We start from the raw sequence: 13,855 nt of genomic DNA, 5'->3' as shown, positions 1-13,855 counted from the left end.
TCGATGGTTAGGACCTAGTGCTCGATGTTTTGGGCATCGATAGTGGATGGTTGAATAGTTTTATGCCATCGATGGATGGCTTCCGATGGTAAAAGTTGTGGGCGCATGCCCACTGAGTGCGCAGCGTCAATGTGTCCATTGGCATCGCTGCGGGCGGCCCGCCCCACCGGAAGATGTGCGCATGTGCAAAAGAAACTGGATTGATGGCTAAAGTTACTTCTGCGCATGCGCGCGGATCCCGGCCGAGCAGGCTGCCCGCAGCGACCCTTCCGTTGCTCCGCGCATGTGCGGCTAAGCGATGGCAGGAACCATCAATGGTGTGAGATAGAATGGTTTATAGCTATCGATGGTTCCTGCTCTAGAAGCCATTGATGGGGGATGTGCCGATGGCCATCCCTACACTGCACCCCTTAAGTCCCCCTTGCAACACCACTGTTGGGTATTTAATAAACTGCTTTGGTGCTGTTTTCATATTTCACCAAACAAACAACTTTCATTTGACATTAATGTGTTTATCCTGAAATAGCATTATGCTAACCTCCCCTATAAGACATGTGTGGTAGCAGTGTCACTCAGCAATTTGTTAGGTATGCAGTGTCTGCTTGTTAGACAGTTTTTGTCTGTTCTTGCTATTTCAGTGACATTTTTCAATTCACTTCTGTAAATATTTTGATTGCTTGTATTTACATTGAATTTGCTTAGGAATCTTATAGCAATTATAGAAGTAGCTAATGAGGATATTTACAAAATGCAATTAGTATAATTTTGAGAAAAAGTGTCTTGGCTATATAACATTTTCAAATTACATTTCTTGAAAAGCCAAGCTGTTTGCTTTTCAGTAATTAGTGTAAGATGAATTTGATGTGATTTAAATATGACTAAAGTGTTTGTTTATACAAGAATGACACATATGTGCTACAATAGTCAACATGGGGTATTAGTAACAAGGAGCTTAACAGGAGCTGTCAACAAAAAAAGTGGAAGTGGCATACAATCAATTTCTTAATTATGACTGAATTTGAGATCTCATTTGTGGCGAGGAGAAAGTTACAGAACATGGGTTCCTAGCTGCCATAACTGCTCAATTAAATTGGGGGCCGGGTATGGTCTTATGTAGGAGAGCTCGGTCCTCCATTCTTGGAGCTCCCAGCCCCCGGTGAAGGAGAGCTAAGCTCAGCGTGGCATGGACGGGGAGGATGCAGGGGGAGATCGGAGAGTCCCTGGTGACGGGTGAGGCTTCCTCCGGTCGGAGACGGAGACGCCACAGCCCCCCAGATGCAGAGATGCCCGGCGTGGGGGAGCATCGGCTGCTGTTCGGCCTGCAGGACTGGGCTGCTGCGGGTCAGCCTGGAGGTCCCGCTGGCAGCCCGGAGAGTGTGCCCTGCGCCCAGCACCGGTGGAGTAGCGGCGACCGGAGAGACGGCAGCAGGGAGAGGAAGTCCCGGCGGCCATGAAGTCCAGCCTTGCCCGGAAGTCCAGCCATGCTTTCGGGCTAGGTAGCTCGCTGCGCTTGCCACACTATCTAAAATCAACTCCACGCCGACATGGATAGTGGGCGTATGAAAAGGTCGGAGGATGCGTATATAGCGCAGCATATTCTGTTGTGCTTTACAAAAGGAGGCAGTGATACAACAAACAGAGGATTTACAGACAGTCAAAAGGTAGAAGGGCCCTGCTCGCAAGCTTACAATCTATAGGGAAATAGGCATTGATACATAAGGATAGATACTGTATTCTTTATTGCATCGATTCCACCAGAATGCAAGGTTCCATGACTGGTTCTGGAATTTAATAAGCTTGCCTGAAGTGATGAGTTTTTAGGGAATGCTTATAGGTTTGGAGACTGGAGGAGAGTCTTATTGTACTTGGGAGGGCATTCCACAGAGTGGGTGCAGCCCGAAGAAAGTCCTGCAATCGGGAATGGGAGTGAGTATTGAGTGTGGATGAGAGACGCAGATTTTGGGAGGAGCGTAGAGGTCGGGTTGGAAGATACTTTGAGATAAGATAAGATATGTATGTTGGTGTAGTTTGGTTTATGGCTTTGTGTGTAAGTAAAAGGATTTTGTATTGAATACGGTAGAATACAGGTAACCAATGAAGTGACTGACAGAGTAGCTTTGCAGGCGATGAATGTCTGGCTAGGAAGATTAGCCTCGCAGCTGCATTCATGATGGACTGTAGTGGTGAGAGTCTGTATTGGGGAAGGCCAATAAGGAGACTAGGTACTTGTGTATTATAGCAGCGCCCCCAATGTACATCGCATGATGAACGCGTCGCATCGCATGCCATGTACCGGATGGCATGCGATGCGATTTTTACCCCCTGTGCGATGAAAAATCGTATAAGCACCCTAAAGGGTGCTTACAATGTTAAATGCACCCCCACGCCACCCCCCCCCCCCACTATAAACTTGAACCCGAAGCGTGGCGAGCGCAGCGAGCCCGCGAGGGGCGGCGGTATGCTTCCTACGACCTTTTCATACCCCCACTATCCACGTCGGCGTGGAGTTGAGAATAGAATAGTGCGGCGAGCCACCGAGCCCGAAGCGTGGCGAGCGCAGTGAGCCCCGCGAGGGGACGCGGATACCTTCACAGGTAAACGCGTCCCTTCGCGGGCTTCACAGGTATCCGCGTCCCCTCGCCACGCTTCGGGCTCGGTGGCTCGCTGCGCTCGCCACACTATTCTATTCTCAACTCCACGCCGATGTGGATAGTGGGGGTATGAAAAGGTCGTAGGACGCGTACCGACGCCCCTCGCCACGCTTCGGGTTCACGTTTATAGTGGGGGGGTGGCGTGGGGGTGCATTTAACATTGTAAGCCCCCATTTAGGTGCTTAACATTATATAAGCACCCATTAGGGTGCTTATACAATGTTTAATCGCATCGCATCGTATGGCATTGTATGCCATGTACAATGCCATACAATTTGAAAATTGTATGCCATCGCACACTATCGAACGAAACCGCGTCGTATCGCATACCATCGCATGCGTTATGGTATGCGATGCGATGGGCGCCGCCAAAATACACAAGTACCGAGACTATTGCAATAATTAATGCGTGAGATGATGAGAGCATGGATTAGAGTTTTTGCAGTGTCTTGTGTAAGGTAAGGGCGAATTTTTAATATGTTTTTTAGATGCATGTGGCAGATTTTGAGACAGATTGAATGTAGGGCATAAAGGAAAGTTGAGAGTCAAGGATGACACCTAGTGTTATGATCTGGGGACCACCTTGCCACCCCTATCTCCGTTGCCTCAAACCGGGATTGGCGGACGTGTGCAAAGAGCTAGACTTCACCAATAATAGCCGCGTTCGAGGGAGCCAGTTAGTCCGGCTCCAACCCCGATGCCACCTGGTCTTATGAGAGGACAACACGACCGCCAAGGCCAACAGAGAGCAAGGGCACAGCTAACTACACCTACAGAAGGCAAGGGGACCCCGGACGCCTGGCGTGTAATACCCCTGGGGGACACTACCCAATAATACGGAATAGATCCAGGGGAGTATGACTAAACGTAACAATACGTGAAAATGGTAATAAATGTAAATGGTGAACAAGGGAGCAACAATGCTACGAAGATGGAATGCTATCACAACAACTGAGGGCAACAATGCCGAAGATGGAATATAAAGACAAAAGATATAACTGGCAGCAATGCTTCTATCCAGGTGGAATATGGGACTAGAAAGCACTGGCAACCAGGTCCTCTGATGACACTTATCTGTAGCCGGACACGGATAAACGGGACACGGCACGAGGAACAGCACGAGGCACGGCACAGAACGGAACGGCACAGCACTGCAGAGTACTTCTGGAACCAGGAACACCAAGGCACACTCAGGTATGACCAAAGCTATAACCGGCGTCTGTTCCCAGCAGACGCCGGCTATTTATTTGAATCTGCCGCCTGTGATTGTGCTGACGTCAGCTGCGCTGACGCCGCACGCTGCTTGGAGACTCGGGAGCGTTGCCCAGCAACGCCCCGACGTCCAGCAGCCGGAACTACAGAGCCGGAAGCTCGAGGCGTTGCTAGGCAACGCCCCCGACGCTCCCCCGGCGCTCCATCTCCGCCGCCCGTCCCGGACGTGACATCACGCAGAGGCGCTCTGGGACGGCGGCGGCTGACAGTACCCCCCCCTTGAGGAGAGGTCAACCGACCTCCAAATCCTGGCTTCAACGGATTTTGCCTATGAAATAATTCTTTTAAGGATGGGGCGTGAAGGTCCTTGTCCGGGACCCAGGACCTTTCCTCAGGTCCATAGCCCTTCCAATGGACTAGAAAGAACAAACGCCCGCGAGTGATTCTCGAATCAAGAATACTATCGATCACAAACTCCTTGATGCCTTGCCGAATTACTGGGGCCGGCCTGTAAGCACGTGGCCGATGGGCAGGTTTAAGTAATGAGGCATGGAACGTGGGATTGACCTTCAGAGAGCGTGGAATCTGGAGTCGAAAGGCCACAGGATTGATCCTCCTAATGATCCTGTAGGGACCGATAAAGCGAGGACCCAACTTCTTGGATGCCTGATGGATATTAATATTCCTGGTGGATAGCCACACCCAGTCTCCGACTTTAAACGAACAAGGTCTCCTGTGACGGTCGGAGAAGCGCCTTGCGGCCGTGGTCGCAGAGAGGAGAGCCCTACGGACCATAGCCCAGATACTCCTCCTACTGGTCACCCACCTGGGATTACCTGTTCTGGCGGGAACAGGATCAAACGAATTAGCCCGAGGGTGGAAACCATAGTTACAAAAAAATGGAGACATCTTGGTGGCAGAATGCCAGCCATTGTTATAGGCAAATTCTGCGAATGGCAGATTTTCCACCCAATCCTGTTGGGACTTTGATACGTAACACCGTAGGAACTGCTCGAGTGTCTGATTCACACGTTCCGTCTGCCTATTAGATTGTGGGTGATAGGCCGAAGATGGACTGAGCTTAATCTGTAACGCAGAACAAATAGACCTCCAAAACTTGGCCACAAATTGAACGCCCCTATCTGAGACAATATCAGTAGGAAGACCATGCAAGCGAAAAATGTGGCATAAAAACAAAGAGGCCAACCTTTCCGCGGAAGGTAAACCAGTCAAGGGGACAAAATGTGCCATCTTACTGAATCGGTCTACCACCACCCAGATGGAATCACAACCCCTGGATAGTGGTAAATCAGTTATAAAATCCATGGAAATGTGTGACCATGGCCTCCGGGATATCGACAAGGGAACCAACTGACCAATGGGGGAAGAACGGGGAGTCTTATTCCTGGCACAGACGTCGCAGGCAGACACCCATTCCTTGACATCTCTCCTCATGGTGGACCACCAGACAGCTCTTGATAACAAAGATAACGTTTTATCACTGCCGGGATGACCCGCTGATTTACATTGATGAAACTCCCAAAAAATTTTTTTGCGGAGCTCAAAAGGTACAAAGAGTCTACCCTCTGGCACGGCCTTAGGAGCCGAAGCTTGTGCCAACATGACTTGATCCAGAAGGCTATGAGTAACCCCAGCAATAATACAAGAGGCAGGAATAATAGACTCTGGTTGTAAATGCGGTTCTTGGACAGCGGAAAAACTTCTCGAAAGAGCATCGGCAACGACATTTTTTGACCCTGGCCTATAAGTGATAATGAAATTAAATCGGGCAAAAAATAATGTCCACCTAGCCTGCATAGCATTGACTCTCTTGGCTGATTGGAGATATGCCAGATTTTTATGATCCGTTATGATGGTAACCTGGAACCTAGCCCCCTCCAGCCAATGTCGCCATTCCTCCAAGGCTGCTTTAATGGCGAGAAGCTCCCGATTGCCGACATCATAATTACATTCCGCTGAGGAAAATTTCCGAGAAAAAAAAGCACAAGGATGTAAGAACCCGTCCTGCCTATCCACCTGTGAGAGGACTGCCCCAATCCCTACTTCTGAGGCATCTACTTCCATGACAAAGGGTAATTCAGGATTGGGATGCCTCAAAACCCCGGCGGAAAGAAAGGCTGCCTTCAACTTAATAAAGGCGTTAACAGCGGCATCGGACCAGACCGAAGGATTGGCGTCCTTCTTGGTTAACGCAACTATGGGGGCTACTATATCAGAGAAGAATGGAATAAATCTCCTATAATAGTTAGCAAACCCCAAAAACCTTTGAGTGGACTTGAGGTTAGATGGTTGAACCCAATCCTTAATGGCCTGAAGCTTTACTGGGTCCATTTGAAAACCCTGAGGGGAAATAATGTAACCCAGGAAAGAAATGCTCTCCACCTCGAACTCGCATTTCTCCAACTTAGCATACAAATTGTTCTCCCTCAATTTTTTTAGAACTGCGCATACATGCAAGCGGTGTTGCTCCAGTGATGGGGAGAAGATCAAAATATCATCCAGATACACTACGACAAAAACTCCCAGAAACTCCCTTAAGACGTCATTAATAAAATCCTGGAACACTGCAGGTGCATTAGCGAGACCAAAGGGCATAACCAAATACTCATAATGTCCCGAATGCGTATTAAACGCAGTTTTCCACTCATCACCGGCTTTAATGCGGATTAAATTGTACGCCCCTCTCAAATCAATTTTAGAAAAAATGGATGCCTTACGAAGCTGATCGAAGAGGACAGATATAAGTGGAAGAGGATACGAATTCTTTACTGTAATGGCATTGAGCTGCCTAAAATCAATGCACGGGCGAAGGGAGCCGTCCTTTTTCCCCACGAAAAAAAACCCGGCTCCGACGGGTGATTTTGAGGGCCTAATGAACCCTTTCTTAAGGTTTTCCTCAATATATTCCTCCATCGCCTTCTCCTCAGGAAGGGACAAGGAGTATAGTCGCCCCTTGGGAAGTTTGGCCTCAGGAACGAGATTAATGGCGCAATCATATGGTCTATGAGGGGGCAAGACGTCTGCTTCCTTTTTGGAAAACACATCAGAAAATGACAAATAAGGTTCAGGTAACCCAGAAACTGAGGGAGTCACCATGCGGACTGGCAGAACTAGACAATTATGAGAACATTGCTCACCCCAACTTACAAGTTCCCCTGACTGCCAATCAAAATGTGGGTTGTGTAGTTTAAGCCATGGTAATCCCAGCACTACGGGTGTAACAGGACTATGAAAAATAAAAAAGGATAGGAGCTCGGAATGGGTAACCCCAACCTGGACCTGTAGGGGAACGGTGCGCTGTGTAATAACTCCACTGGGCAACCGATTGCCATCTAAGCCATACACCGAAATCTCTGGAGATACTGGTATGAGGGCAATCCCCAGTTCTTTAGCTAACTGGGAGTCCAGAAAATTACCCGCAGCCCCACTATCAATAAATGCCTGGCCATCCCACCTATGAATCTCAGAACAAATACATATGGGGATTAATAAAGAATTACTGGGAGATATAAGAGATAGGCCTGATAGGATGTCTCCCCGCATCCTCAGGCCTTGGCGTTTCCCGGGCGCTCAGGACAAGCATTTACCAAGTGTCCCCGGACCCCGCAGTATAAACAGAGACCCTGAGCACGCCGTCTTGCCTTCTCCTGCGGAGATAAGCGAGCTGCGCCCAACTGCATAGGTTCCCCAAGGTCAATGGTGGAATCCTCGGGGACACTGGGCAATGGCGCCAACCCTGCCCCTCGTTCTGAGCGTCTCTCACGGAGCCGGCGATCCACCCTGATAACCAGCTGCATGAGGTCGTCCAAGGACGTTGGTGTGGGATACTGCACCAGGGAATCTTTTATTTGGTCAGACAGCCCAACCCTAAATTGGGAGCGTAAAGCTGGATCATTCCACCCTGAATCATTGGCGTATCGCCGGAATTCAGAGCAATAGGCCTCTGCCACCTGGCGACCCTGTTTGAGAGATCTAAGGTGAGCCTCTGCTGCGGCTGCCTTATCTGGGTCATCATATAAAATCCCCATTGCCTGGAAAAAAGACTCCACGGACCGGAGAGCCGGACTGTCTGACTTCAGCCCAAATGCCCATGTCTGTGGATCCCCCTGGAGGAGGGAAATCACCAACCCCACTCTCTGTATTTCAGATCCGGAGGACAGGGGCCGTAACCGAAAATATAATTTACAGCTCTCCCTAAAATTAAAGAACTGATGTCTGTCCCCAGTGAACCGATCAGGAAGACTCATTTTGGGTTCCTTAACCGACATAGCCGTTGCAGGAGCTGCTCTACGAACCTCCTCCTGAGACTCAACTCTGAGAGTAAGATCCTGCAACTGCTGAGTGAGATGGTGTAACTGTTCAGCAAAAACCTGGGCCGGAACCCCCGCATTGGGATCCATGCTAAACCAAGAAATACACAACCACTGTAGAGGTAATATGGTTGTGTTACAACTTTTATCAGGCCGGTTATAATGTTATGATCTGGGGACCACCTTGCCACCCCTATCTCCGTTGCCTCAAACCGGGATTGGCGGACGTGTGCAAAGAGCTAGACTTCACCAATAATAGCCGCGTTCGAGGGAGCCAGTTAGTCCGGCTCCAACCCCGATGCCACCTGGTCTTATGAGAGGACAACACGACCGCCAAGGCCAACAGAGAGCAAGGGCACAGCTAACTACACCTACAGAAGGCAAGGGGACCCCGGACGCCTGGCGTGTAATACCCCTGGGGGACACTACCCAATAATACGGAATAGATCCAGGGGAGTATGACTAAACGTAACAATACGTGAAAATGGTAATAAATGTAAATGGTGAACAAGGGAGCAACAATGCTACGAAGATGGAATGCTATCACAACAACTGAGGGCAACAATGCCGAAGATGGAATATAAAGACAAAAGATATAACTGGCAGCAATGCTTCTATCCAGGTGGAATATGGGACTAGAAAGCACTGGCAACCAGGTCCTCTGATGACACTTATCTGTAGCCGGACACGGATAAACGGGACACGGCACGAGGAACAGCACGAGGCACAGAACGGAACGGCACAGCACTGCAGAGTACTTCTGGAACCAGGAACACCAAGGCACACTCAGGTATGACCAAAGCTATAACCGGCGTCTGTTCCCAGCAGACGCCGGCTATTTATTTGAATCTGCCGCCTGTGATTGTGCTGACGTCAGCTGCGCTGACGCCGCACGCTGCTTGGAGACTCGGGAGCGTTGCCCAGCAACGCCCCGACGTCCAGCAGCCGGAACTACAGAGCCGGAAGCTCGGGGCGTTGCTAGGCAACGCCCCCGACGCTCCCCCGGCGCTCCATCTCCGCCGCCCGTCCCGGACGTGACATCACGCAGAGGCGCTCTGGGAGTGATTGTCATCTTCTCAACAGCAATAGATATCAGGTTGGTAACTACAATTTATTGGCGGAAATATAATTAATTCTGTATTTGAAATATTAAGTGTGAGGTGGCTAGATGACATTCAGGATGAAAATTATAAGGCATATTCAATGGAAAAAGAAAATGTTGCATTTACATTTTTTTACAGGTTAATTGCAGCAGAATCATGTAGCTGATACAACTACATTCTTACCATTTTTTTAAATAACACATTTTATTTAAATAAGAGAAATACTGTAAATGTTCACACATTTCTGAGTGAATTTGTAAGGGGAAATGTTCACACCATCTGGTAAAAAAAAAAGTGCATAGCTATCAATTACAGCACACCCATTTCTACTTGCAAAGATGCACATTTATTTATTGCGGTGTGTGTAGCATCTTTTGCAATTTATAGATGTTTGTTTTTCAAGAAGAGAAATTATTCTAGAAAGTATTGTAGGAAATGACATTATGGAGCTATGGAAATGCACATCATCTATTTTAATGCAGTCTCTACTGAACTGTCCAATTGAAAGTATCAATATTACAAACACAGCCTTTTCTGACTGTAAATTGAGCTTATAGGTATAAATCATGTTAGGGGTGTGAGAGGGGTGGGTTGCCATTGCAATGATGTGGAAATACCGGTAATGGCACCCCAACTCAAAACCTTTGTGGCCCGATCTCACAGGTTTTTGTAAACCGCTCGTATTTATAGTTCATAGTTCCCTACCTTCATGTAATGTTTGGTAGACTCTCACAGGACGGTGCGCCAATCTGTCGAACATGAACAGCCGCCTGACGGGCAGAGGGATGTGGTATACAATGTCAAAATTTATCATGTAGCATGTCGACTTTGGCCATGTTGACACTTATTATGTGTACCCTGCTAAAATGTCAACATGATAGAATACCAGCAAACTCCCTGATGGCCCAGTGGTAACTTACCTGCTCCACAGCACTGTGAGCATTTCTGTCACAGACATCTGATAAATAGTGTTCTGATGAATATTCCCCCACTATACCTGCCCTTAGCCCCTCCCCCACAATAAATAACCCCTCCTCCTCAGCAGTCTAACCATTCCGAGATTGTCAGGATTTCATCATCAAAGTTGTACTCAACAATCAGGTTTGTTTTTGCATTATAATAATTTACAAATTGTATGTCTGTGGCTATAGCTATGTAATGCTACTTTGCGTAACATGCTGTTTTTGATGAGCTCCTAAGACTCTTGGGATCCAGTAATTTTCGAATATACCCATTTTGCAAATAAAATACGACATGACTGCTAGAATCATAACCTATCGATTTCCTATTTTGTTTTTCAACTCAATTACTCAGTAATTCTTAGAATATTTTAGGATTTATATTTGTGATAAGAAGAGACATTTATTAATTTTATTAGATATATAATTGTGCACTGATTATTGAATTGTATTTAGATTACATACTTAGAAATATCTTGCGATGTTTACATTAATCTTTTTATGCCACTATGACCACTAAGCATGAGTGGGAACAGAAAGTGGAATTGTTATGCTTCAGGTTTTCTTATTAGAAAAAAAATAAATACATGTAACCACTTTTTTGTATTTTTCAGGGCCTACCAATTCAGTTCCTTCGCTGCCCCTCCCAACGTCTGCTAGATAGAATAATCCGCCGCTATGCTGAAGTTTTTGATGCGGGTAGTGTGTATATGACACACCTGACAGACCGGGACAAGCTGAGACTGCTCTACACACTTTCTGTTAATACATATCCAATTGTTTTACAGGTAAACTGATTAGTTCTGAAAACAGCATACAACTGTTATTGAAAAATAAATAATATATTTATTATTTAATAAACTGTCAGAAATACTCAAATGTTTTCAAATGTTTATATTAAATTTTGGTAAAGTGCCAGCCTATTAGAGGTGAATCTAATATGGGGCATGAAGTAAGTTTGTTTAATACTGGGTCACCTTCAGTTTGAGGCCCACGATCCCCTCTTAAAACAGTAGAATGTAAAAAATTCAGGACACAACAAAAAGTTTGGTGTGAGGCTCATCAATGCAACTGGCCATAGCTGCTTTCAGGCCCCAGACCATGATAGAACCTCCTGCATGCTTCACTGTAGGAACAATGACAGCATGCACTCACCTGGTACATGATGGACAATATTGCACCTATTTGACCCAAACTTTTAAAACGTGGAAATAACCTTCTTCCATTGCTCAGATGACCAGTCCTTGTGCGCTTTAGCCCAAAGTAACCTCTTCTTTTTCTTTTAATGGGCCTCAGCAATAGTTTACGGGCTGCTACATGCCCCTTTATACCTGTGGCTTTGAGGTGGCGCTTGACAGTAGTGACTTCTTCTCTCGTGTTGTGATGAGTGCAGCGCGTACCTGTGGGGATGTTTGAAACATTTTCAATCTTCTACGAACTCTAATATTTTTGTCCTCTTGTTTTGGGGTCACATAAGGCTGTCCAAGTTGCGGGCGATCAGGCGCACTGTTGGCTTCGGCATGTGTCTTCAGGGTCCACTGCACCCCCCAAAGAAATCCTTCTCTTGCTGGGTGATTTGTCATAAACTAAAGCCTGCCTTTCTCAAATTGATGATGGCAGATTGTTTTTCGATCAATAACTCCTTCCTGGGAGCCATTATTCATAACACATTGGTCGTACTCACAAATATATACTATAATAACAGAAGAGATTAATCTCAGCTGTTTCCTGTCCCAGATGAGCACCAGGAATGCACCTGACCTCAGTGCACACAACCACGTGACTTTGAGAGCGAGTTTTGAACAGTTGTGGGGATCATATGTGTAAAATTCTATTGTAAACCTTGTTATCTAGCAAGTTATGAATATCGAGTATTTTATGACAATCATATGCTGATGTGATAAAAATTAGTAGTTCGACTCATTTATGTGCGGCAACCATTAATTACGTACATCTTTCCTTGAAAAAAAATCACAAATATGGTGGTGTATTGAAATTAATGGGCAGTAGTAAATACTATACCATACCATGCACACAGTACACAATATACTGTACCACACAGTACCCCCCCCCCCCCCCCAGTACATAGTATCATACGTTCTCCCTGTACATAATATGCCACTCAGTGTCCTTCCCACAGTAAACAACACATTGCTCCCAGTAAACAGGAGGAAACATATAGTTTACTAGTCCACATTTTGACTAAAAATCTTTGGCCCGTCCTGCTCAAGAGAGACATCTGCCAGCAAGGGGCAGCTCATATCTAGCTAATCTCACTGACCAGCATTAAGCTAGGTTACAATTGGTAATTAGTAAAATCGCCTTAGCCTAATCTGTTTCTTTTTGGAGCTTAATGTTTAATTCAATTACCCAGCATTTCTTTTTAATGTTATTGTAGCACAAAGGGAAACATTTATAGAGAACTTGTAAAGCATTTCCTACTGTAGCAGTAGTTTTATCATTTCATCAGACACTCCAACAATAACAATTAGAAAAATGTTATAGATGATATTTAAGCACAACCTATTGTATCCTAAATTACATCTGATGGCTATGTATTCACTGATGTCTTAGATTTTCCCTGGAGCAGAGGGATGGCCTTTCTCAAAGTACTTAGGTTCCTGTGGACGACTGTTTGTGAGCACAAGTACCCAGCCACTGACATCCTTCTACGCCTCTACTTCCGACATAGCAGCAGACTTAGCATATCAGCTTGTCCAAATCATTCACTACTTGAGTAACAACGACTTCAATTATTTCTTTTATTTTACCCATATTGATGGTGGCACTTTTGGAACAGTTAGCGATGGACGTTTGTTCATAAGAGATACTAGCAAGATGGGCATTATCGATATGCAACAAGGTAGGCAATTTTGTTCAGCTACCAATGTTTATAATAATGCATGAAATATCCATCTAGGTTTGCCAACTATAACTCACAGGTACACCTATGCACACACATGAAAAACTGCTACAGCGTAACATCATCATTGCAAAATAAGAAGAAAAATACCTGGTGTGGGGTTTGTATCTTCTAAAAATTGTAATAGTATAGTACTGTTAGTTGATATGCGGTATATAGCGAAGTCACTCAGGAGAGCTTAAGCCCCGCATGTAGTACCTGATATTATCAGGACTTCACATGCACCAGAGACACAGGGGTAAATTCGATGGGAGCTCTATTGCAGATGGGATATTGCCCATAGCAACCAATCAGATTCTATCTATTATCTTCTAGAACAGGGCTGGGCAACACGGGCCCTCCAGATGTTAATAAACTACACAGCCCAGGATGCTTTGCATTAGTTTTGCTATGTGGCCATGCTGAAACTGATGCAAGGCATGCTGGGATGTGTAGTTCATCAACATCTGGAGGGCCTGTGTTGCCCAGCCCTGTTCTAGAAGATGCTAAATAAATAACTAGAATTTTAGTGGTTACTATGGGCAACGTCTCATCTTCCATTGTTATTACCTTAGTAAATTCAACCCACAGTGCAAATGTGCTGCAATATCACTGCAACCCTATCTAACCCTGGTTACAGTGCCCGCAATACCACTGCTTAACTGACTGGCTGCAGCCTTTTGAGTAATGAGAAAAG

The 13,855-nt window shown here is 46.1% G+C and overlaps 1 protein-coding gene across 2 annotated transcripts in view; it reads left to right on the top strand.

Annotated features, from left to right (window-relative positions):
• The window catches only part of DIPK2B (divergent protein kinase domain 2B), a 77,074-nt gene that overhangs the window by 61,197 nt on the left and 2,022 nt on the right, over positions 1-13,855 (top strand). For both annotated transcript variants that reach the window (XM_083172673.1, XM_083172674.1), the window contains exons 3-4: positions 10,871-11,044; positions 12,831-13,119. In XM_083172673.1, coding sequence (XP_083028799.1) covers positions 10,871-11,044; positions 12,831-13,119 — 463 coding nt within the window. The remainder of the gene's footprint in view (positions 1-10,870; positions 11,045-12,830; positions 13,120-13,855) is intronic.

This window comes from Crinia signifera, chromosome 2 (assembly GCF_055691185.1).
Source record: "Crinia signifera chromosome 2, ASM5569118v1, whole genome shotgun sequence".
NCBI classification, from domain to species: Eukaryota; Metazoa; Chordata; class Amphibia; order Anura; family Myobatrachidae; genus Crinia; species Crinia signifera.
Note: the sequence above shows the minus strand (reverse complement) of the source record. Positions and strands in the feature narration are given on the sequence as shown.